Source organism: Dromiciops gliroides, chromosome 4 (assembly GCF_019393635.1).
Source record: "Dromiciops gliroides isolate mDroGli1 chromosome 4, mDroGli1.pri, whole genome shotgun sequence".
Classification (NCBI taxonomy): Eukaryota; Metazoa; Chordata; class Mammalia; order Microbiotheria; family Microbiotheriidae; genus Dromiciops; species Dromiciops gliroides.
Window position 1 is genome coordinate 416,030,912 of NC_057864.1, and position 23,448 is coordinate 416,054,359.

At 51.9% G+C, this 23,448-nt stretch overlaps 2 protein-coding genes across 2 annotated transcripts; one reads left to right on the top strand and one right to left on the bottom strand.

Annotated features, from left to right (window-relative positions):
* Positions 1-556: 556 nt before the first annotated feature.
* Positions 557-10,620, bottom strand: ADAMTS4 (ADAM metallopeptidase with thrombospondin type 1 motif 4). Its single transcript, XM_043999624.1, has 9 exons — positions 9,443-10,620; positions 7,911-8,234; positions 7,613-7,745; positions 5,472-5,642; positions 4,727-5,013; positions 4,334-4,520; positions 3,761-3,936; positions 2,565-2,740; positions 557-2,255 (listed from the first exon to the last, which is right to left on the bottom strand). Exons 1-9 carry the CDS (start codon positions 10,061-10,063, stop codon positions 1,829-1,831), a joined length of 2,502 nt encoding a protein of 833 aa, XP_043855559.1. The 5' UTR covers positions 10,064-10,620; the 3' UTR covers positions 557-1,828.
* A 3,820-nt stretch (positions 10,621-14,440) lies between these two features.
* On the top strand, positions 14,441-22,940 carry NDUFS2 (NADH:ubiquinone oxidoreductase core subunit S2). Its single transcript, XM_043963205.1, has 14 exons — positions 14,441-14,592; positions 15,439-15,545; positions 17,079-17,269; positions 18,509-18,629; positions 18,858-18,970; positions 19,196-19,270; positions 19,494-19,571; positions 19,705-19,790; positions 20,034-20,153; positions 21,507-21,636; positions 21,963-22,058; positions 22,246-22,329; positions 22,476-22,533; positions 22,657-22,940. The coding sequence occupies exons 1-14, from the start codon at positions 14,498-14,500 to the stop codon at positions 22,692-22,694; spliced, it is 1,392 nt and encodes a 463-aa protein (XP_043819140.1). The 5' UTR covers positions 14,441-14,497; the 3' UTR covers positions 22,695-22,940.
* The last annotated feature ends 508 nt before the right edge of the window (positions 22,941-23,448 follow it).

Consider the following 23,448-nt stretch of genomic DNA (forward strand, 5'->3'; position numbering starts at 1 on the left):
AAAGTAGTGTTCAACCAATCTCTATCACCACTCTTCGAGGGCTCTCAGATTGCATATATTTCTGTTGTCCTGTTTCTGTCTATGTTTCTGTTCCCATTTTTGTCAGACAGCAGGGGAAGGGGTCTCGGGGGTGGGGGTGGGGAGTGAGGGAGTTGTTCCGAGGAAAGGGATCTGGGTAGAATTGAAATTGGTTGGACAGCCCTGGTCCAGCCATCCAGAGGAAGTGGTAGCTATCATGACTAGTACTAAGATGGAATACTGGAACAAAGCAACAGTCTAGTACTAGGCTGGGCTAACTTTGCCCAGCGGCCTATGAGGCAATTTTCTTTTCCTTTTTCTTCTGAACCGTCTCCAGTCACCCTTCCCCACCCCCATCTCCACAGGATAACACGGATTACCAACACAGTCTCCATTGCTCTAGGCCAAAAGGTCTTAATCTTTGGTGTATCATGGGTCCCTTTGGCAGTCTGGGGAAGCCTGTGGCCTTCTCAGAATAATATTTTAAGATGGACAAAATGAGATACATACGTTACAAAGGAAATCAGTTATATTGAAATACAGTTATCAAAATATTAAAATAAAAACAAAACAAGTTCACAGATCCCAGGTTAAGAACCCCTGCCCTAGAATCATAGTCTGAGTATTACTAACCCATTTCTCTCACTCCACACATTCTGAACTTTACTACATCCTGGCCAATTTCTTCCCCCACCCCCATTTCAGCCTTGACTTTCTAATTCCACCCAAAGCCCCTGGAATGCTGGCTTTTCTTACTTCATGTTTATAAATGACTGAGGAAGCCTTCTTCCAACTCCCCTGCATCAATTCTTTCTTAACTCTCGTGTATATCTTTGATGATGCTCAAATGGTCATTTCCCATCAACCACGTTTATTGCCATGTATTTGTGCCAAGTACTGAGTCGCTTCTGGCTCTAAATCTCTATGTAAGAGTCTGCTCCCTCTAGATTCCTCCTCAAGACCCAGGACAGTGCTTTGCCCAGGGGAGGAGTTGGGGAGTGGCAGGGATGGGGTAGTTAGTGGTAACTGAAAGGAAGCAGGGTTGAACACTAGTACCCTGTGGTCCTGTAGTCCCCTGGGAGGGGAGGGGGGGAAAAAGGAGGGCCAGATATCTAGACCTCGCCAACCTTAAGTCCCAGACCCCCTACATTCCAGACATAATAGGGGAAAGGGGTAGTAGCCCTCAACTCCCAAAAGGAGGACAGAGTTGCTGCCCAGTAAATAAATAATGAAGTTAAATTTATTAGAAAACACGGTAATTCATGCCACGCGTTCCTGTCATCCTGTTTGTTTCTCCTTTAGGTGACAGGGAGTGGTTCAGGAACATACACACACACACAGACACACACATAAACACAAACACACCTCTCACTCCTGTCACCACTAACACTTGAACGGCCAGCTAGGCCAAATGCTGTGTGTAGAGGGACAAATTTCTACCTTCCCTCCCTCCCCTTCCTTGGACCAACCCCTGATAAACCAATGAATAAATATCAAATAAATACAATTGGGGCTCACCCTGCAATTCCCCACCTCCTGCGACCAGCTTCGGAGAGGGAATGGGTGGATACTGAGGGACTCTCCCCCATATTAGACCGAGTAGGCCCCCAGTCACGCAGTAGCCAGGCTGCCTCTTTCAGTCGGGTAGCCCAGGGCAGGGCCAGCCTGCAGGATGGGGAAAGGGGCTAGGTCCTGCCTTTATTACCACTTCCCTGTTGTGCCCTATAGGAGGCAGTTCCTCAGAGCCCCCTCCTCCAAGTCATTTGTGTGCCCCCACCGTGCCCAGGGCTGCTCCCCTGGGAGGGTGAGGTTATTTTTTGCCCACCCAATGGCGCCGCCTGAGGATCTCCAGGATCTGTGCACGCTGTCGGAGCCAGTCCTTCGGGGTGGGTCGAGGGGCTGGAGGGGCAGGCCGGGGTACGAAGAAGCTATAGCGGAGTCGAGGATTCTGAGGGTTCCCCACTACCAGGGCCTGCAAGGTCAGGGGCTGGGACAACGGCCCATGGCCTGTCAAGGTCTCCGAGGCTGCAGTGGCACCACTGTACCGAAGGCTGGCGCCTCCAGGAAGAACCACGTCACTTGGAGATGGGAGCAGCGTGTAGTCACCATTGAGGGCGTAGGAGCCGTCTTGAAGCTTCAGAGCCAGGTAAATGCTGTGGGGCCCAGAATCCCCCTGTTGCCGCACTAGAATGTGGGTAGCACCTGCAGGGATGGTGACCACGTCATTGTAGCCATACCTGGGGAAGGATACGAGAGGACAGAGTTAGGGAAGGGGGGGAGGTGAGGACAAGGCAAAAGGGTCTCACTGTTACCCCAGCCCACCTCCAGAGCATGAGGTCGACTCTCATTGCAGGAGGCATCTTTCTATACCTGAATTTCTTGGTTTTGGTTTTGGTTTTGGTTGTTGCAGGGCAGTGAGGGTTAAGTGACTTGCCCAAGGTCACTCAGCTAGTTAAGGGTCAAGTGTCTAAGGCTGGATTTGAACTCAGGTCCTCCTGAATCCAATGTCATTGCTTTATCCACTGCGCCACCTAGCAGCCCTATACCTGAATTTCTTGAAGGAGCCAGACTGTTTGCTGCAGCCAGAGCCGTCCCCGCCACATTCCATGCACTTGTCAAACTTTTTCTTAGAGCCAATAACCCGGTCACAGCCAGCATGGATACAGCGGCCCTGAACACAGACAGAGGTGCTGTCCAGTGAACAGGGGGTCCCATCTACCACCTGAGGAGAAGAAATGGAGTGAGGGGAGGGAAGCCAGGTGATGGAGGGAGAGGCTTGTGGGGATGGGAAAGGAACAGGAGCCTCATATTACTTCAGTAAGAAAATGTTCTAACGTCTTAGTGATCAGGGCAGGAGCTTGACATGCCAACAAAGTGATAGCAACAATCATTAACATTTATATAGTGCCTACTCTGTGCCAGGCACCATGCCGAAAGCTTTATAAGCATCATCGAATTTGATCTTTGCAACAATCCTAGGAGGGAGGTGCTATCATTTTACATTTGAGGAAACCGAGGCAAATAGCAGTTAAGTGATTTGCCCAGGGTCACACAGCCAGCAGTTGTCTAAGGTGGGATTTGACTTTGGGTCTTCTTGATTCCAGCTTCAGTCCTCTATCCACTGAGCCACCTAGTTGTCTTTGAGGCACTAGTAAATTTTAGTGGTGAACATAAGGTAAAGCTTAGTGGGTGCCCTACTTTGCTCAGTACCAAGAATACTAAGGTTGAGCACTGAGGCCAGCCCTCCATATAGTGGAGGCTGGTTGGAGGAGCTAGGAGGAGAGAAGAAAGCAAAGCTAAGATGAGATCCCGGCTAAAGATGCTGATGGTCAGATATATGTGAGCAACAACTCTCAACGCTTTGTGCTTTCTCTCTCTCTCTTTTTTTGGGGGAGCGGGGCAACGAGGGTTAAGTGACTTGCCCAGGGTCACACAGCCAGTAAGTGTCAAGTGTCTGAGGCTGGATTTGAACTCAGGTCCTCCTGAATCCAGGGCCATTGCTTTATCCACTGCACCACCTAGCTGCCCATGCTTTATTTCTCCAAGTAGCCATAAGGAGATAGTACTGGCAAGGTGGTCCTGTTCCATCCAGATGGCCTGCCTATGACATTGATTTTGCTTTCTTTGCTTTCAGAAAATAGGGTAGGACAGGAATTGTCAGGGTAGGGTTGTACGCCAGGGCCCTAAGGCTACCTTCCCCCTCCCCTCAACCCGTCCTCCCGGACCCTGACCCTGTCCTCACCCGTGGCTCTAGGACATAGTAGTAGCCAAGGGCTCGGGCCTGACAAGTGAGCTTGCACTGGTCCTGGGGAGCCACACCACTGTATCGTGGGACCCAATCCATGGGCCCCGGGAAGTTCTTGAAGAGATCAGAGCGGAGGTTGTAGGCAGCACACTGTTCCTCACGGAAGGTCAAAGCTGGAGCACACCAAGACAAAGGATAAATAATCAGGACTCAGAGTTCTAGCCCTGTCCCCGGCCTCCATCCATCTCCCCAGCTCTACCTATTGCCTTCCCCATACTGTTTCCACCCGATCCCCACTTCCATCCCCCACAAACTGCCAGGGACACATTGGGTTTGAGCCGGAGGCCCAATGACCTCCTTCTATCACCAGCACCTGGGGCTAAGCATTAGAGCTACCTCTTCCCCCCAAGGGTTTCTCCTGTGTCCCTTCCCCTTTTCCCCTCAGAAGCACTGGAAGGGAGCACTCATAGCCCTGCTGTCATTACCCACAGAATGATCCCATCCCCTAGTCTCTAGAGCCCACAAGAGATTTCTTTGAGGAGCCCCTCTCCATTGTCTCTCACCCCTTACCTGTGCCTGTTGGGCAGTCCTGGGTGTGGCAGGAGCGGAACCGTGTACGGCGTCCCTCACAGTATTTGCCGCCATTCCGGGGGACAGGACTGGTACAGTCACGGGAGGAGAATTGGACACCACCTCCACAGGTCCGAGAGCAGTCACCCCAGGGCCCCCAGGAGCCCCAGCCCCCTGCCTGTGGGGTCTGTGGAAGCAGAAGATTGGAGAAACAAGGATCGATGCAGCTTCCTCCACCACATCCCCTCACACTGCCCCACCGCCAGCACCAGCCTCATATCCCTCCTTCTGTCTTCCCACTCTCTCCATCCCCCTTCCTCACAGTCTTTCATTCCCTGGCCAGTGGTCATCCTCCTAGCCACCAACCCCATCCCCACATTTCCTGGCCCTCACATTGAAATCCTGGAGCTGGGCACTCTGGAGGCAGCGGCCACTCATGCAGGCCTGGTTGGGTCCACAGGGAGTGCCATCGGCCCAGGGGGAGTGCTTAGTTTGGCACATGGCGTGGCCGTTGAGGCGGCCGGAGCACCAGAGGGCAGCACAGGGTGGGGGGAGCTGGGGACAGTGTCTTGAGTCAGGCCCAAAGGTCAGCTGGCATTGGCGGTCAGCATCATAGTCCCTGCCTGGGAAGGTCACAGGCAGGCGCAGAGGAGCCGAGGGCTTGTCTAAGAGACAGTGTCCTGGGGAAAGAAGAGGAGAAAAGAGAAGTCATCAGGGGGTCCTGGTCCTGGGACTAGAAGGTTGGGGATATTCCAGCTTCTTGGCATCTGCTGAATAGGACGAGAATAGGGAACAAGAGCTCACAAGGACACACATGCTTTCTGCCCCCTTCCCACCTGTCAGATAGAAGGCACTTTGGGGAGCAAACTGGAGAAGGAGTCAGAGTCTGTCAGGAAGCAGGGATTAAGGGGCAGCTAGGTGGTGCAGTGGATAAAGCACCAGCCCTGGATTCAGGAGGACCTGAGTTCAAATCCAGCCTCAGATATTTGACACTTACTAGCTGTGTGACCCTGGGCAAGTCACTTAACCCTCATTGTCCCACCAAAAAACAAAAAGAAGCAGGGCTTAAACCTGGGAGGGGCCCAGAGGAGATGGGGGGGCCAGGGGACACAAATTTGGTTCACTGTAGGGTTCTGACCGTGGCCGTTGTCGAGGAAATCAGTGATGAAGCGAGCACTGCAGGGGGACCAGGGCTCCTCGGGGTCCACATGTGCCATCACTGGGGCCATCACATGGCGGGAGGAGCTCCCAGGACTATTCAGACTCACACATGGCTTGGAGTTGTCATGAAGCATGTTAAAGACGTGGCCTGTGGGGACAGAAGCACTGTCAGAGCAGCGGGGGGTCCCATCCGTCCCAGGGTGGACTGGAGCCGCTCGCACGGCATGACAAGGAAGCATCCGTCAGTTTGCAGACCAAACACCGCCCCTCTCTAAGCCTGCTTTGCTGCCCTGCGGGGTCTCCAGGCTTGCTACCACACACACACCCTTTACCCGTAACTCAGGTCTCCCTTTGAATATCGTTGGATTGTGGTGTAAGGAAAAGTGCACAGAATTTAGAGTGAGAGGACCTGGGGTCCAATCTGGGCTCTGCTTCTAACTACCCCGGTAACCGTGGACAAATTCCTCCACCTTTCTGGCCTTCAGTTTCTTCAAGGATAGGCCCACAGATTTAATATTGGAGAGCAATCGTGGTGGTCATCTAGGCCAGCGGTTTCAATGTGCTGTCTGGGACCCCTGGATGTTCCTGAGATTCTTTGGGGAGGGGGAATCTCTGAAGTCAAAACTATTTTTGTAATAATACTAAGATGTTTAATTTTCTGAAATAGTAACTATCCATACACATAACCCACAGAAATGAAAATTCTTGGGGGAGAAGGGTGCTGGGGTTCTGGGACCGAAAGATTAGAGAACTGCCGATCCGATTGAACCCCATCATTTTACAAGTCTGTCAATCAACAGGTATTTGTTAGGTACCTACGATGTACCATGCACGGTGTAGGTTGCTTGGGATAGAAAAAGATAAAAGAAACAATCCCTGCCCTCAAGAAACTGGTGTTCTATCAGGGAGATAATAGGGATACACGTCCAACTATATACAAAATGAAAACAAGGTGATTTTTTTGCAGGGGAAACCCCAGCAGCCAGATGGGAAGATCTTCAGGAAAGGATTCACATAGAAAGTGGCATTTTGGTTGAACTTTGAAGGGTAGTAGGGATTCTAAAAGGGGGAGATGAGGAGGGGGTACATTACAGGCATGAGGGGACAGCCAGTGCAAAGACATAGAGATAGGAAATGGGAGAGCGTGTATGAAGAATAATAGCAGGGAAGCCAATAGTGCTGGAGTGAAGAGTATATGGAAGGAATAACACAAGAAAACTGGGAAGGTAGGAAGGGGTCCGGTTGCCCTCAAAAGTTTGCATTTGATCCTAGAGGTAATAGGAGTTTATAGAATAGGGGAGTGAAATGGTCAGCTTTGCAATTTAGGAAAATCACTGTGGAGGATGGATTGGAGGAAGGAGAGATGAAGAAGGGAGACCAGTCAGGAGGCCACACTGTAATACAGCCCAGGTGAAGCGAGAACCTGAGTGAGGGCTTTGGCTGTGTGAAAGAAAAGAAGGCAGACAAGGGCATGGATGCAAGGGATGGTGAAGAGATTGAAATGACAAGATTTAGCAACTGATTGGATATACATACATACATAATACATACACACACACACACACACACACACACACACACACACACACACACACACACACATATATATATATGATATTGGTGAGTGAGATGATACCAAGGTTGCAAATCTGGGTGACCTCAAAAGTAACAGGGAGGGGGCAGCGAGGTGGCGCAGTGGATAGAGCACCGGCCCTGGATTCAGGAGGACCTGAGTTCAAATCCAGCCTCAGACACTTGACACTTGCTTAGCTGTGTGACCCTGGGCAAGTCACTTAACCCTCATTACCCCACACAAAAAAAAGTAACAGGGAAATTTGAAAGAGGGATGGGTTGGGGTGGGGGGGGAGAGATAGAATTGTTTTCAACATGCTGCATCTGAAATGCCCAGGATACAGTTTGAAATATCCAATAGGCAGTTGATGATGCTAGGATGGAGCTCAGGAAAGAGAGCAGCTGGGATTTAGCCTCTTGATGATAACTGAACCTATGAGAACTGACAAGATCATCAAGCAAGCGAGTACAGAAAGGGAAAAGAAGAGGGCCCGCATTGGAGCCTAAGGGTGTACCCAAAGGTAGTGTCTGTAAAGTGACTCTTACCCAGTTCGTGAGCAGCAGTGAAGGCTGACTGGAGTCCATCGTCTTCCACGATGGCACAACTTCTGGCTGGGTCACACACTGTGCCCACATCAGCCATGCCAAGTGTGTCACATGTAGAGACCCCACACAGGTCCTAGGGGAGTACAGAAGATGCATCAGGAGCCAGGATACCAAGCTCCAGGAGGTTGGGCACTCTAGAACATGATGGGGTCCTGGACACTAGAGGCTTAGGGCTAGGAGAGGCCTGGATGACAGTCTAGGAGGGTTTGGGGAAATGGGGAGTTGGTCGGGGCCTCACCTGTCGAGTAAACAGAATGGCCGTATCAAAGTGGTCGGGGTGGCTGTCCTCAGGAATGTTGAGTCCCTGCTGCCAGGTACAAAAGCTACGCAGGGTCTGGGCGGCGCTGGGGCCCACCTGAGGCCCTTCCTCACCGGGCCCAAGCACAACAAGCCGGGTTACCACCAGACTGACTGGGTTCCGAAGGCTCGGGTGGCGGAAAGCCTTGGCTGCGGCTGCCATCACAGTCAGCAGGTATCTCTTCAGCCCGGCCCCGTGAAATGCTGCCATCTTGTCATCTGCCACTACCAGGGTCTCCACAAAGCGGCTTACTGAGGCAAAGCGCTGGGAGGAGGGGAAGAGCAAAGGAGGGTTTCATCCCCAGACACCAGTGTTGCTCCCCTCCCCTCACCCTGTCCCCACTCCATTTCCTCTAGGGATTGAAGTTCAGCAGAACTAGATTGGGACCCGTAGGAGCCCATTGGGCTCCTCCTCTTATGTGGGTCATCTCCTTCCTCCCTTATTCGCCCCGACTCCAAGGGGCTTCTGCGGTTACTCAGGGACATCAGCTGTCGGTTTAGGGAAGAGGAGGGGAAGGGGGTGCCACGTCCCCTGCCACGTGGGCCTCAGGGGGAAAGAACAGCTGAGAGTGCCTGAGGGAAGAGATGGAGGGGGGCTCGCCCTGTTTGTGAGAGGGGCCTGAAAGCAGCGGAGTAGAGAGCTGGGTTTGCAACGTGTCTGTGCTGTGTGGTGGTGGGGGAACAAGTCTGTCAGCAGCCAGGGCCGGGGCCAGATATCCGGCAGTGGCTGGGTTTAAAGGGAGCGTCTGGTCTGGATTAGAAGGAGAAAGAGGGAGGGCGGGAGCGAGGGAGAGAGGGAAAGAGGGAGAGAGGGAGGGAGGGAGAGAGGGAGAGAGGGAGGGAGGGAGAGAGGGAGGGAAGAGGGTAGTTAGGAAAAAAAAGAAGGGAAGGAGGAAAAGAAAGGCAGACCAACTGTCTACCATGTTAAGAAGGGGACAAGCTAAAGAGAGATCATGGATGTCCTTCCAGTTTCTGAAGTGGGGTTGGGACTGAAGGGCCAGTCTCAGCTCCATCTTCTTGAGTACAAGCAAAGAAAGTGCCAAGTGCTGGGATGGGCATGGGGGCTAAAGTGTGACTGCCTAATCTCAAGGTGCTCCACTCGGGACTCCCTGTGCTGGAGAGAGGGGCCCGGAGGGCCAGTTAGAGGGAGGTGTGGTCACTCTCCAGCCCTAGTTTCCATGACTGCTGTAAATTCACCAGCTGGACTCAGCCTCCTTCTAACCAAGAAAGAGTCCGGGGAGGTTAAAGGGGAGACAAGTCAGCGGACTGACATGGAAAGACCACCAAGGGTCCTCGCCCAGGGCCTGGTTGGCAAAGTGAATGATGGTGACCAGAGACGAGTAGAAAGAGAAGAAAGAAGGGAGAGGGGGAAATGGAGCGGGCAGGGGTGGAGCTGGGTGGGGAAAGGATGAATGGAGGTCAGTGGGACAGATATGGTGGAGCGTTTGTAGCCTGGGCTCTGAAGCTGCCTACCTTGGCTCTTCGAGGGCTGGGGCCCAGGCTCCCGAGAGGGGCCCCAACGTTGCACATGGGGCCCTGGTCCCTGGTGGGGCTCTTTCGGCGTAGGATGTGGGCCCCTTTCCCCCCAGCAGAATTGGGAGCACCCTCTTCTAAGGGCTGAAGGTGGAGCTCTGTCCCCCGGTACTGTAGGACGCCCAGCAGGGCTCCCCCATCCCAATGCAGAGATGCCACAGACTCAGGGTCCCCGTTGATGGTGCCCGTCAGGTACGTGCCCACTTCAGCACCACCTAGCATCGAAGGGGCCTGGCCCAGGTACTGCACCGTCAATCCCTCCACCCGGACACCAGGGTCCTGCTCCAGCTCCAGCAGCAGCGTCTCCCCAAAGGCCGGCAACCGATAGAACAGGAGCCCCTGGGAGCCGGGACCAGGAAAGACGCTACCATTGAGTCTCTCAGGAAACACGATCTCCTCCTCCTGAGTGGGGAGGCCCACCAGCTGGGCAAGAGACAAGCAGGAGTTTAGCAGCAGCAGCAGCAGCAACAGCCCTGGAAGTGGCTGGGATGGGATGGCATTCAGAGGGCTGCTCTGAGTTCCCCCTAAGTCCCTCCTGGGACCTATATCTGCCCGGGACATGGCACTGCAGCACTAGCTAGAAGGAAATGAGGTGTGGGAGGCTCCAGCTACTCCCCCTGCCTGGTACTTGGAAGAACCTCTCAGCAGGAATCCCCTGTGGGTTCTGACCTGTGCCAGAGGAAGATGAAGTGCTGGCACAGGGACCGGGGAGCTTCCAAAGAGATAAAGAAAACTCCCCCCCAGAGGTGAGCAGTAAGTCTGAGGGCCACCTCCCCAAACACACACCACCCCTCCTCACCCTGGGCAGTAAGTAACTCCTCGGAGGTTTCCCCTGTTCAGGCTTTCTTCAGCTGTCCCTCCTGTCTCCCTCTGCCCTTCCCTATCTCTGGATGCCTCTGATTCCCTGTGTGTCTCTGTCTCTTTTGTTTCTCTGTCTTTTTCTGTCCTCTCTTCCTCTGTTTGACTTTCTGACCGTGTGGATTTCCCAGTCTCCCTCTAGCTCTCTCTCTCTCTCTCTCTGGGTCTTTGTCTCTGGGTCTCTCTCCAATTCCGTGTCTGTGTCTGTGTCTCTTTGCCTCTATCTCTCTGTGTCTCACCAGCCCTCTCCCGGTTGGATTCTCCTTAGCGGGCTCTCCCCGCCAGCGCCTTTAAGTACAGTGAAGAGCAGGGATTGGCTGAGCTGGCGGAGTCACTCAGACTAGGGCTTGAGGTCTTTGGTGGGAAGGCAGATGGGGTGTCTCATTACTTCCAAAAATTCAGGTTTTCAAAGGAAATTGGGGGTGGGGTGGGGGGAGGGGAATCCCCAGCAGTCAAATCCCAGGCACTTGGCCAGCTGATGACACAGCTCTTTTCTTAAATTTGACTCCGACTCTCAGCTGTTTCTTTCCTTTTCTGGGAGTTTATCACAGCCCTGGCTGGGGGTGGGGGAAGTGGAGTTGGGGGATAACACCAGCCCGGGTTCTAGTAGGAACAAAATAATAACTCAAACCCAGGGAACTGCTTCCCCACATCTAAACCTCTTACTCCTAACCCTGGAGGGGATGGAGGACTCCCTAAGGATAAACCCCTGTTCCCCAGGAGCTGGATCTCAGAGCTGAGGGAGATGAATGAGTGGCTGGAGGGAAGAAAGAGGAACAAAAGAAAGAGTTGAGGGAGGAACACACGAGAAGTCCCAAGGAGTGAGTTTAGGGCTAGGAAGTGTTAAGTTTAGGGATGCTGAGTGGTCCACCTGGGACAGTGGAGAGAATGAATGGGATGAGAGTGTGTGTGTGTGTGGGGGGGGACAAGGGAGTTTCTCGAATTTGTACTTGGATCAGGAGCTGGGGATGAAGGCACAAGAGGAGTTAATGACTTTTCCTTTTGTACAAGGAGGATCCAGCTTGGGCCAGGGCAGGGGTTCCCGTGCCAGAAACCACCTCCTCTCCCTTACCATCCCCCCCTCCCTCAGGCTCCCCTTTCCTTAGCTTCCCTCCTCCCCTCAACACAGACCCGGAACAGCCATTCCGCCTCCGTTCTCCCCCAGGGCTCCCCCTCCTCAATTCACGTCCTCCCCCTACTTCCTGGCTCCCCCTTTTCTTGGCCCAGCTCCCAGTTAATTCCCCTAGGGCTCCTGGCCCCACTCCTACTCTCTCCCAGAAGCATGGGTCCCTGTCCTACCCTCCCCCAGAGACTTTCTTTCTCATCTTTTTCCCCTTCCCCGCCCCCCCCCCCAGCCTGATCACTCTCTGGCTTGCCTCTCCCCTAACAGAATTAGAGTCCACCAGGACCTCAGAGATCACAAACTGAGGCCTTGAGAGGATGCAATTTGCCTAAGGTCACACAGCTGCTAAGTATCAGAGCAGGGACTACAACTCAACCTGAGTCTAACTAACGGGACCCCAAGTCCAATATTCTTTCCATATTGCCTTCCTCAGCCATCCCTCCGGAGGTCTCTATTCTCATACATCCTCAGCTCCCTGTAAGACTCTGCTTCTAACATTTCCATCCTCCCACCCTTGATCTGGGAACTCATGGCCTCGTAATCATTGCTGGCTTCTCCTTCCCTTATCCTCCAGGGGATGCGTCCATTGTACATATGGGAAAATTGACACAGAGAAAGACAGGAACTTTGTGTGTGTGTGATGGTGGTATTAAGGGGCTGGAGGGCTTGGGGGAGGGGAGAAGTGCAGGAGAAGGCCACTTCTGACATAGGATCGGGTCGTTAGGAGTCTGGACGAGGGGCAATTCCTGCTCTCACCCCCACCCTATAGCCACTCCTTTCCCCAGGAAATCCCCAGGAAGGATTGAGCTGCCAACTGATCCCTCCCCCTTCCCAGGAGCAAGACACCCTCCTCCCTCCCACTCCTACCCCCAATTCACTCTTCCCAGTCATCTCCTGCTCCTCACCTCACATCCTGCCCTGCCATTTCCTTTATCCTCTTCCCTTTCCACCCTAGGGGACACCAGTACCTGCCCATTATGCCTACCACCTCCTGCACCACCCAGCCTTGCATCACTGCTGAGCCATGTTCTCCTCTCTTAATAATACACCAAACCCTGATGATATTGGGAGTGTGAGACTCTCTGAGGTAAAAGCAGGGGCAAGGAGGGAGCCTGAGATGGGAGAAGGCCAGGGTCTGTGGCAGGAAGGGGATGGAGCAAGAGGAGCTATCCCCAGAGGGCTCCCCCACCCCCACTCCGTTAACAAGAGAGGAGGACAAAGGGGGTGACAAAGCAGCTGAAGACAAAGGGCCTCAGAATCACAGGGGGGGCGGGTGGTGGCAGCCTGGGTAGGGCACAAAAGATTCAGTGTCCTGGGCAGCCCCCCTAGGAGCCCTGCCCCCGCCTGAGCTCAATCCACCCTCCAGGGCTAGTGAGCACAGATGCTAACCCCCATCTCTCCTGAGCCTAGCAATAGCAAGAAACTGAACAATCTCTTTATTTGTAATTTCCCTCCCCTCTCCATACTCTTTCTCTTCCCCGGGGCCCATCCCTCCTATTTCAAAGAGTAAAGTTTCCTCTGGAAGGTGTTGGAATCTCTGGGATGGGCTCTGAGCTAGAGAGATCAGGCCTCACTCTTGCTCAGTCGGGAGCCAGCCCTCCCAGCTCTCCATCCAAGCCTAGGCCATTTCCCATAGCCACAGGCTCAGGCCCCACCCTTTGGAACATTTCCGATTAGGTCAGTTCCCAGGCAATCGTCTGGCCTTTCCCTTGCATCCACCCTCCCCCCCCCCCCCCAAACTCACGCAATTCTGGAACTTGGTAGCTACCTGACAGAACTATGACCCCCCCCAACCTTCACCTCCCACATAGCCCTTCGGGCTCACTACTGCCTTGGTTTCTCCCCACTTCCCACCCAATGTCCTCTGCACTGCTGGTGGGCTATGTCCCAGGGTCCCTGTCTGGATAAACCTCATCTTTCCACTCTCACACTCACACGGTGGCTGGGGATGAAGTTCCAGACTTAAGGGGTGGCCCAGCTCTAGCTGGGGGGCTTGGAGGGGGAGGGAGAGGGGGAGGGTGGGGCCTCCAAGGGTGGTTAGAAAGGAAGTTCCTCTTTTTCTTCAGAACCAGGATTACTGGACCAGCAGAGGTGAGGCTGTGGGGCACCTGCAAGTTCAGAAAGGCAAGAATAACAAGACAGGGTCTGGGCTAGGAGAGAAAATGGTGGAAACCGAGGGCCGTGCCCGGACCCTGGGTCAGTTATCAGGATGCCTACCCTCCCTCTGCCTCTCCTTTCCCATGCTGGGAGTAGCTGCTGTCTCAGCCCCAGGTTCCCCCTTTCCTCCCAGTGCTGGTGGCCTTGGCCCCAACTCCTGTTTTGATTTGTATTTGGCGGGAGCCCCTGGCCCCTCCCATCCCTGGGCTCCCCCATCCCTGTTCAGAACATCTGGGAATTGGGCTGGGGAGGGAGCTTCCAGGCTCCCACTGCCTTCGACCCCGCGATGGGGGAGGGGATGGGGAGTGCCTAGGGCTCCCCCGAATGGGGCCCAGATGTGCAAAGGCTCAGACACATTTGGGCAGCAGGCCCTCAGCAGGGAAAGCAGCCAGACGGAGAAGAGCCTGGGCGGGGGAAGCTTCTGACAACCGTCCGAGCTGGGGCTCCGCCTCCCCAGCAGCTGTGGCCTGAAGCAGAGGAGCGCTCCTCCAGCACCCGTGTCTATACAATACGTTGGTACCTACATGCTAAGGATGCTGCCCCTCCGCACCGCTTCCCCCTCCCACCCTCATTGGCTTGACTCCGAGAGACAGCGCACTCGCTCCAACACCAGGGGGCGGATTTCAGCAACGACCCAAGTCTCTTGCCCACAGTTAAAATGGACGGTGCCCGTAGCGGACTCAAGCAATGAAGCCAAATCCCGGAACCCGGATGTCTCCCGGCCAATCGCCGAAGCCTTTGCCAGCTTTCAAGATGGCGTCTCCACGACCTCCAACGGCGACAAGAAGCCAAGGGAGTGACGTGTAGCGCCTGCTTCCGCCCGGTTCTCCTTCCCAGGGTCCTGCAGCGACAGCAAGATGGCGGCGCTGAGGGGTCTGGGGAAGCTCCGGACCCTCGTGGCCCCGGTGCTACGACCCGGCTCTGGGGTTCGGCTGACGCTTCAGCCCAGCAGGTGAGGAGGAAACGGGAAACTTAGGTCCTGTTCCGCAACCCCTGGAAGCCAGGGACATTACCCTAGGTACTCTGAACCCCCACGGAGTGAGTGACCCAGGCTTATGACCTCTTCTCCCTAGTCCCTCCCCCCAGTCTCCCATAAGCCCCTGGGCTGGGTGATTTCCCCCAATTTTAGCGTAGTAATGAGGGGGTGCACTTGGTGGCCTGCGTGGACTCCCCTACTTCCTTGCCCCATTTCATCTGTAGACTTGAGATTTCTACCCCGACACCCCCTGCCGCCCCCCACCCCGCCCCCATATTCGGGGGTGGGGGAGCTGCATCGTTACTTCTGCCTTAGCTCATGAAGGCAGGGCCGGGGTCTCCCATTCTCTCAGGACAGGAGGCTTGGGTCACTTCTCTTCCCAGTCCCTTGAATGACCTTGGACAGCTTCTTTAGCAGGATCAGGGCTGAGCACTCTTCCCTTCCTGGTCAAAGAGTCATGTCCGTAGAAATTGGTTATTAATCAGAATCAAAAGAGTTTACGTAATGAGTAAGGCCTTTGAAAACCTCTGAATACTAGGCTATCATCATCATCATTAGAAGAAGGCCATACTGATCTTGTATCATTGACTTGGGAGTGGGCGGTGGGGAAGGGGTAAAAATACCCTTCCCCCATGCATACAGTTAGATCTGGTTTATCCCTCAATGGGCTCATTCCATTCCGTAAAAACTTATTAATAATCGATGTGCAAGGCACTGGGGATACAGAAATGACAGAGAAAAAAAATATATGAAGCAATCCTTGCCCTCAAAGAGCTTACAGTTTGACCCTTTGTCCCTGCTGACCTGCTTTCTGATCCCCAGAGGTGCTCGGCAGTGGCAGCCAGATGTGGAATGGGCAGAACAGTTTGGGGGGGCTGTCATGTACCCAAATAAAGAAACCGCCATCTGGAAGCCCGCACCCTGGAATGGTAAGTCTCTGGATCCATATGCCCACCAACTTTGTCACTGACTCAGAACTTCTTCCCTTGTGTTTTTGCCAAAGTTGATATCTGAATAACTGATTGTTGATATCGGAATCAGTTAGTCTTATTTGAAATAGTTGATCCTTATCTTAAGCCTGTCTCAGCACTCTGTTCTTTATATATTCCCTCTCAGAGATTTTGTCTATTTCCATACTGTCAACTCGTTCATGTTTGTTGAACGAATTCCTCTTAAAACTTTTTCTTTAATCATAACCTCCGTCTTGAGCTCCAGTCCTGCACGTACAGCAGCCTGCTATGTCCTGCTGTGATCAGATTAATTTTATTTTCATCCTACCAACACTGGTATGCTCCCCATTTTTCTTCTTTAGTACAGGCCTTCTAATCACTCGGGTTCAAAACTTTGATTCCTCTCTCTGCATGTCCAGTATATTATTAAGCCCCTTACCTCACATCTAACTCTCCTATTTCCATTCCTACTTCTACCAGCCTAATTTAAACCCTTGTCACATCATGTTTGTATTATTTCAGTAGCCCCTTAACTAGCCTAGCTACCTTGAGTCTGTCTTCCCTTGAACACATCTTACCTATTGCCATTATATTAATCTTCTGAAAATACCATCTTGGGTGCAGCTAGGTGGTGCAGTGGATAGAGCACCGGCCCTGGAGTCAGGAGCACCTGAGTTCAAATCCAGCCTCAGACACTTAACAACAGTTACTAGCTGTGTGACCCTGGGCAAGTCACTTAACCCCAATTGCCTCACTAAAACAAAAAAAAAAGAAAATACCATCTTCACCATGTCACTCACTACTATTTAGAAACCTGTAGAGGTTCACCATTGCCCACAGAATAAAGACTGACCTCTCATTCAAAGCCCTTCACAAACTGAACCCAACCTACCTTTCTAACTTAATCTTCCAATATTTACCAGTATGACTTCTGTTCCCACTAAACAGCTATATACATTATGCCCCAAACCACCTTTCACATTTTTATCTCCATGCCATTGTATATTCTGATTCTCTCTGTTCGCTGATGTCCTTGCCTTTCCTCTGCCAAGTACCCTACCTAAAGCCTTCCCAACCTTCAAAGCCCAGTTAAAAATATCATCCTTTCCATGAAGCCTCCTTTGACACTTCAGCCCACAATGACCTCTCCCTCATTTAACTTCCTTTAGCATTCATTTGTCACTTAGATATTTCCTTGTGTTACTCATTTTCATGATATTTCAGATACCTCCAACTAGATTGTAAAATTTGAACATGTGAATGAGGAATTAGGAAAGTAAGTCTGGGGTTCTTGCCTTCAAGGAACCCAGACAGTTTTCCACATTTCTCCTTTCCATTGACCTCAAGGAGTTTTAAGCGTGAAGGAGGAGGAAGACAATAAACTTGGCATGCTAGAAGGTTAATGTGAGACAGCAACTTTCTGGTGACAGGTTAACCCTTTTAATCCTTGGGAAAATCCCAGAGGAGTCACCATCCAGCCCTAAGCCTCCTCTTCTTCGTACTTCTCCCCAGATGTGGACCCTCCAAAAGACACAAAGGTGGCCAACGTGACCCTAAACTTTGGGCCCCAGCACCCAGCAGCTCATGGAGTCCTTCGACTGGTGATGGAACTAAGTGGAGAAATGGTGCGGAAGTGTGATCCACATGTTGGCCTGCTTCACCGAGGCACTGAAAAGCTCATCGAATACAAGACTTACTTGCAGGTGTGGGGATTGAGGAAGAGATGGAGATGCGGGGCACTGTCTGCTCTGAGATTTGTCTTTCTAGTCACCCTCAGGACTCTAGGTTTCATGGGGGCTTACAGGGGCAGCATGATGGCTAACCTTCGTACCTTTTCCCTGTTAAGGCAGTCCTAGGACAGATGAGGGGGGAGGGGGAGTGGAAAGCTCTGTCACGGTTATTAGGGCTTGGATTCAGCAGTAGAAGCCATGTCTCCTAGCTTCTCCTCCTCAGTCTCCTGTCATTTTCTTGATCAACTTTTGGCTGCCCTTCTTCACCCCTGTTTGTGTGCCTCAGTTTCTCTGGTGTCATATCAAATTCAGCCAATGCGTCACAGATTGTTTCCCTGGGCAGGGGACAGAGTGAAAGACGTCATCTTTTTTTGTTTGGACGTCCCTCTATCTTCCAGCTGCCTGTGTTTCCTTTTGAAATGTTCAGTGAGTCAGAATGACTGGGATAGAGAGGTTATGGCTGCTGCTGGCTTATGGGATGGAGGAGGGGGTGAGTGGGAACGCGGACACCCAGTGGTGAGAGTCAGGATTGCAGCATTGTCAGGCTTTGTGTTTGGGGCAGGAGCCAGTAGACCTCCCTTTATTTATTTATTTATTATTTGTGGCCACTGTGCAGGGAGTGAGGGAAGAGGCCTAATGTGAAAGGTTGTGAAACTGAAACTTCATGGCCCAGTGGAGGGGTCACACAGAGTGACTGAGATTCCCCAAGAGACTTGAGAATGATGTTTTCTGGCCCTTGGGTCCAGCCTCGCTCCACGTCACAGTGATGACCAAGAAAGAACAGGCTGTCCTGCAGGGATCAGCCCAAGCCCCGCCTCTTTCCTGGAACTTCCAGCTTGGAAGCCGAGGCCTAGTGCTAACCTGATGAGGACCTTAGGGAGGGGCTCCTCTATTCTAATCGGGGCCCTGTTCCCTTTAGACCCTTATTCTTGATAATTCCTGTAACAGTCCCTTCTTCCCAGTCCCACGTCCAGCTTCTTTAATTCCTTTTCTTCTGTTAGACTTGGGGAAGAAATGATGACTTGGAAATTGAAGATATTGTGCAGTTGTCTCCTTGTCTGGGAGGCTGTTGGAACATCTTAGCCCTGGACAGACGAGTGTGACCCTAGCCTCTAGAGCTGGTTCAGAACGTTCGCCCCAGTCAGACAGGAGGTCTGTATTAGGGTGTGAGACGCGGCAAGTTTTCCCTTAGTATCTGTCTTCCTTCTGTAGGCCCTTCCATACTTTGACCGGCTGGATTATGTGTCCATGATGTGTAACGAGCAGTGCTATTCCTTGGCTGTAGAGAAACTCCTTAACATCCAGCCTCCTCCCCGGGCACAGTGGATCCGAGGTAGGTCTCAGTCTCCTTGAGGCCCACTCTAGGTGTGATATACCTGAGGCCTGTCCCCTGCCTGTCCTGGAGACCAGTGAATTGAAGAGGGACTCCAGCCCTTCATGTCTGATGTCCAAAGTGCTCGAGCATCTCAGCCTGGAGTAGGCCCCATTGGCTTTTCTCAGATAGTTCTGCCTCTCTGCTTCTCAGATATTTTTCTGCTCCCTCCTCCCTCCCTCTCCACAGTGCTATTTGGAGAGATCACACGGCTGCTGAACCATATCATGGCACTGACCACACACGCCTTGGACATTGGGGCCATGACTCCCTTCTTCTGGATGTTTGAAGAAAGAGAGAAGGTATGACAGGGCACAGAGATTAGAGGTGGTTTGAAGAAAGGACAGAAAAAGTGAGCTATTAAAGGTTTCTGACATACAGAAGAGTAACCAGGGGACCAGCTTCTTGGAAGTTATCTTGATTCTTTTTTGGTGGTGGAATGCTACAAGTGGTGATACAAAGAGTGTTCTGTGGCATTCTTGGGAGGACAAGGGCCTCATCTCTGATTTTCAGTGTGTCCCCTCTAGATGTTTGAGTTTTATGAACGAGTATCAGGAGCCCGAATGCATGCAGCATACGTACGTCCAGGAGGGGTGCACCAGGTAAGAAGAGCCCCTTCTGCAGTTACTTTCATTCTCCCGTCCCTTCGTTCCTCCTCACCCCGTTCTCTCTGGCTACAGTATTTTAGGATTCCCTGACTGGCGGAAATGGGAAGTTAGATGTAATCCCAATATTCCACAGGGTGAGGGATGGAGAAGTTTGTGACTTTATTTCTTTGATGTGCCATTCTCCTCATCCCTCACGTGCCTCCCCCTGGCCCCTCAGGACCTGCCCCTTGGGCTCATGGATGACATCTATGAATTTGCCAAGAATTTCTCTCTTCGAATTGATGAGCTTGAAGAGGTAAGAAAGGTGAATGAGGAAACCTGCCTGGGCGTTCCTAGGAATTACTCAGGGTGGGGTGGGAAGGTCTAAGAAAATAAGAGATGCCCTCATATGAGGTGATACGTTGGCACTTCTTTCCTTGGGGTGGCAGATGCTGACCAACAATCGGATTTGGCGAAATCGAACAGTTGGCATTGGAGTGGTAACAGCAGAAGAGGCCCTTAACTATGGCTTCAGGTCAGTAGCTGGGTGAAGTGGGCAGGGATGGGTCCCCTTGTGCAGGGCCCGTGTTGTGCCCAGAAGTGAAGAAACTGGTCTCTTTGGATGGGAGACCAGTCCAGGCTCCCTTCCTGTGTCCCTCTTCTGGTTGCCCTTCAGCCTGGACTTCAGTCTGTCCAGAGGGAGCAGAAAAGAGAGAACGGCAGCATCTTTCTTGATTGTGCAGAATGTAACTTCCTCTTTCCCCCTTCCTTCTACTAGTGGGGTGATGCTTCGAGGCTCCGGGATTCAGTGGGACCTGCGGAAGACTCAGCCCTATGATGCATATGACCAAGTAGAGTTTGATGTGCCCATTGGTACCAAAGGCGACTGCTATGACAGGTAGGATGGAGACAGCTTCCAACTCTTGTCCTTTTGCCATCTGCACTTGCACGAACTGCTATCTGTATAGAATTTGTTCCTCGCTAAAATACTTTTACACAGACATTCTCATTTGGCTCAGAGGATCTTTGATTTCATCAGAGGCAGGAAATCTTGGTGTGAGAACTGTTTCTATCTGCACAGTTCATAAACTGTCCCTGACTTAGATAAATTCTAGGGGGTAGCTAAAGGCACACAGTTGTGACCAGAGTCAACCTGTAAGTGTCGGAGGTAGGATTTGAACTGAAGTTCGACTTCAAGCTTAGCATTCTATTCACCATATCACACTTCATCCTTTATCATTTTACCTTCAAGAGGACCTTGTGAAGCTCGGTCAGGCTGATAGAGTTTTATTTTAAATTTGAGAAAACTAATGACTTAATTTGGTTGCCTTTCCTGAGATTATGTTAATGGTAACCATACCAGGTCTAGTTCTTCTTACTCTCAGCCCATATTCTTACTCTTATGTGCATATTCATTTGCTGGGAGGTTGTCTAGGTAAGTCTTCCTTTTACAAATGAGGAAATAGACCCAGAGAAGTTGTGGCTTCTCAGGATCTGAGCAAGTGAGAGGGGTCCTTGTTACAGAAGCTTCTGCTGTCTCTTACTTAGTTCCATCTTCTTCCTCCTCTGCCACACAGCCCCATTCAGTTGCCATTGCCTTTCTCCATCCTAGGAAGGGCCACTGGATAGAATGCTGGCCACAGAATCAGGAAGACCCTGTTTTATCATCTGCTCAGACAGAGCTGCATGCTCCCTTAGTACCCTCTGAGAGCATCATTAGCTGGCTCCAGGGACACTCAGCCAGGGCTTAGGGAGTGGGTACTTTGTCCCTGCCTCCAGGAAGCTTATGCTGCATTGACACAATATAGACAGTTCATCTTCAGGCAGTGGCTAGAATACTGGACTTGGAGTCCAGAGGGTCTGTGTGTGAATCCGCCCTCAGAGTCTGCATCTCTGCGCCAAGATACTAACCTCCCTTTGCCTCAGTTTCCTCATCTAGAAAATGGGCTTAATAGCAGCACCTCGCTCGATGAGGTGAGGACCCCATGAGATAATACATGTAAAGCTCTTTGGGCTCTCTCAGTGTCAGCTATGGGAGAAACAACTTCCCTAGAGCAGAACCAAAAGAAACAAAGAGAAGACTGGTGGGAGGGGCCTCACAGGGTCATTGGCATATGCTCCGAGCTCAGGCCAGGCAGAAATATCAGACATAGAAAGGTCTGGTACACGGGGCAGAGAGCAGCTAATGGGTGGAGGGCAGGACCCTGACTGACCCTCCGACCTTCTTTTTCTCTGTTTGACCGCCTCCTAGGTACCTGTGTCGGGTAGAAGAGATGCGCCAGGCTCTCCGGATCATTCTGCAGTGTCTTAACAAGATGCCTCCTGGGGAGATCAAAGTTGATGACGCCAAAGTGTCTCCACCAAAGCGGGCAGAGATGAAGGTTGGGGTTGGCGAATGGTCTAGGAGAGGAACTGAGGACAGAGAAGGGATAGAAAGGGGGAAAGTGAGCAGAACTGGGCTTGAGTCCCTGAAAGGATGATCTCTGTGAGGCTGACACACGTTGGTCATCTCTTCATCTGTCCACTTTATTATCTATATTTACATTTGCATCTTGTTTTCAAGTAGATACTGATTATCCTATTAGGGCATGGTGTGTGGCTTCTTTCTTTCGGTGGGTCCTAAACATAGGTCTCCCTCCCCAGAGAGGGTACTCAGGTCTTTGATTATGACTGAGTTCTTCACTGCCCTTTCTTCTTCCTTCTCTAGACATCCATGGAGTCACTAATCCATCACTTCAAGCTCTATACTGAGGGCTACCAAGTCCCACCAGGTGCTACCTACACTGCCATCGAGGCACCTAAGGTGAGGAGTGGCCGCAGGGAAGAGGCAGAGGGGAGTGTACCCAGGAGGCATTTGATGGATGAATGTTGATTATATTGGAAAAGAACAGGAGGATTGACAGTGGTCATAGAAACAGGAAATGCGCAGGAGTTGGCTTCCTTTTGGGGGCAATCAGGGATGTGACATCTCCATCGTACCTTTTGCACAGGGAGAGTTCGGAGTATACCTGGTTTCTGATGGCAGCAGCCGCCCCTATCGATGCAAGATCAAAGCACCTGGTTTCGCCCACTTGGTGAGAACAGCAAACCCCGGTTATTCCCAGATCCCAGGGCCTAAAAGGACTGATTATCTAGAACCCCACAGCCCTCTTTCTCTCCTTCCTCTATTCCACCCCCAGTATTGATAATCTGATGTTCTCTTGCTTTCTCACATCTGCAGGCTGGTTTGGACAAGATGTCTAAGGGGCACATGCTGGCAGATGTAGTGGCAATCATAGGTATGGCTGCCTTTGGGTGGGTGGGTGGGTGGGTATAATGTCCTGCATGGGCTTGAAGATTGAGGGAACAGAAAGAGCTCGTATGGCCCTTGGACACACTTGTTTCTTTCTTCTACCCTCCAGGTACCCAGGATATTGTGTTTGGAGAGGTAGATCGATGAACAGGAGAACAGCTTATCTCTGCTGTCTGCCCACTGATTACCATCTCCTGAGGGAAATGGGAGGGAGGAAAGAAAGAGAGAGAGAGAGAAAGAGAGTGTGTGTGTGTGTGTGTGTGTGTGTGTGTGTGTGTGTGTGTGTGTCTTTGTGTGTGCTTGCACAAGCGCATGCCCAGGCACACCAAGTAGGCTGTGTTTCTGCTAAGAAAAAGGAAATAACAATAAATTAGCCGCTTTGCGGTCCCTGTGCCCAACCTCCCTTTCTTTCCTTCTGTCTGTCTTTCCCATGACTTGACTTTGCTTATGAAGTATGTCGGTTTTTCCAGGATCCTGTGTAGGAGGGGTAGAGGGTGGGGCAGAGGGGTAGCTTAATCCCTCCACTTCCCTGTCATCAGACTCGGATCTCTGGAGTTCTTTTACCACCTTCGCCCCTCCCACATACTTTGTCCACTTCTCCTTTCCCTGTTTCCTCTGTTCTTCCCCTTTCCCCTCTACGGTTTCCCTTGTCCTTGCAGAGCTGCTTTGGCCTCATGCCGTTAATTCCCATTCTTATAACCCTCCTACCCTAAACCTTAGGTAGAGGCAGGAAACTTCAGGGATAAGGAATGTGGTAGATGCTTGGGGATCACCTACAACCCAAGGACTGGGGCCCTGTGCTGTACAAAATTTCTCTGATGCTGCGCTGGAGCGGTCAACACAAACTGGGGCCAGCCTGTTCCCAGTGGTGGAGGGGGCTCACTCTCTTGGGATTAGAGGG

What these genes read in the sequence shown, in the direction of transcription:
- ADAMTS4 (XM_043999624.1), bottom strand. Translation starts at nt 10,063, where the DNA reads ATGTCCCGGGCAGATATAGGTCCCAGGAGGGACTTAGGGGGAACTCAG. An exon ending in CCATTCTGTTTACTCGACAG is followed by an intron (nt 7,746 to 7,910) that starts GTGAGGCCCCGA and finishes GTACTCCCCTAG; the next exon opens with GACCTGTGTGGGGTCTCTAC. An exon ending in CACTGCTGCTCACGAACTGG is followed by an intron (nt 5,643 to 7,612) that starts GTAAGAGTCACT and finishes CTGTCCCCACAG; the next exon opens with GCCACGTCTTTAACATGCTT.
- NDUFS2 (XM_043963205.1), top strand. Translation starts at nt 14,498, where the DNA reads ATGGCGGCGCTGAGGGGTCTGGGGAAGCTCCGGACCCTCGTGGCCCCG. An exon ending in CCGGGCACAGTGGATCCGAG is followed by an intron (nt 18,630 to 18,857) that starts GTAGGTCTCAGT and finishes CCCTCTCCACAG; the next exon opens with TGCTATTTGGAGAGATCACA. An exon ending in GAATTGATGAGCTTGAAGAG is followed by an intron (nt 19,572 to 19,704) that starts GTAAGAAAGGTG and finishes TTGGGGTGGCAG; the next exon opens with ATGCTGACCAACAATCGGAT.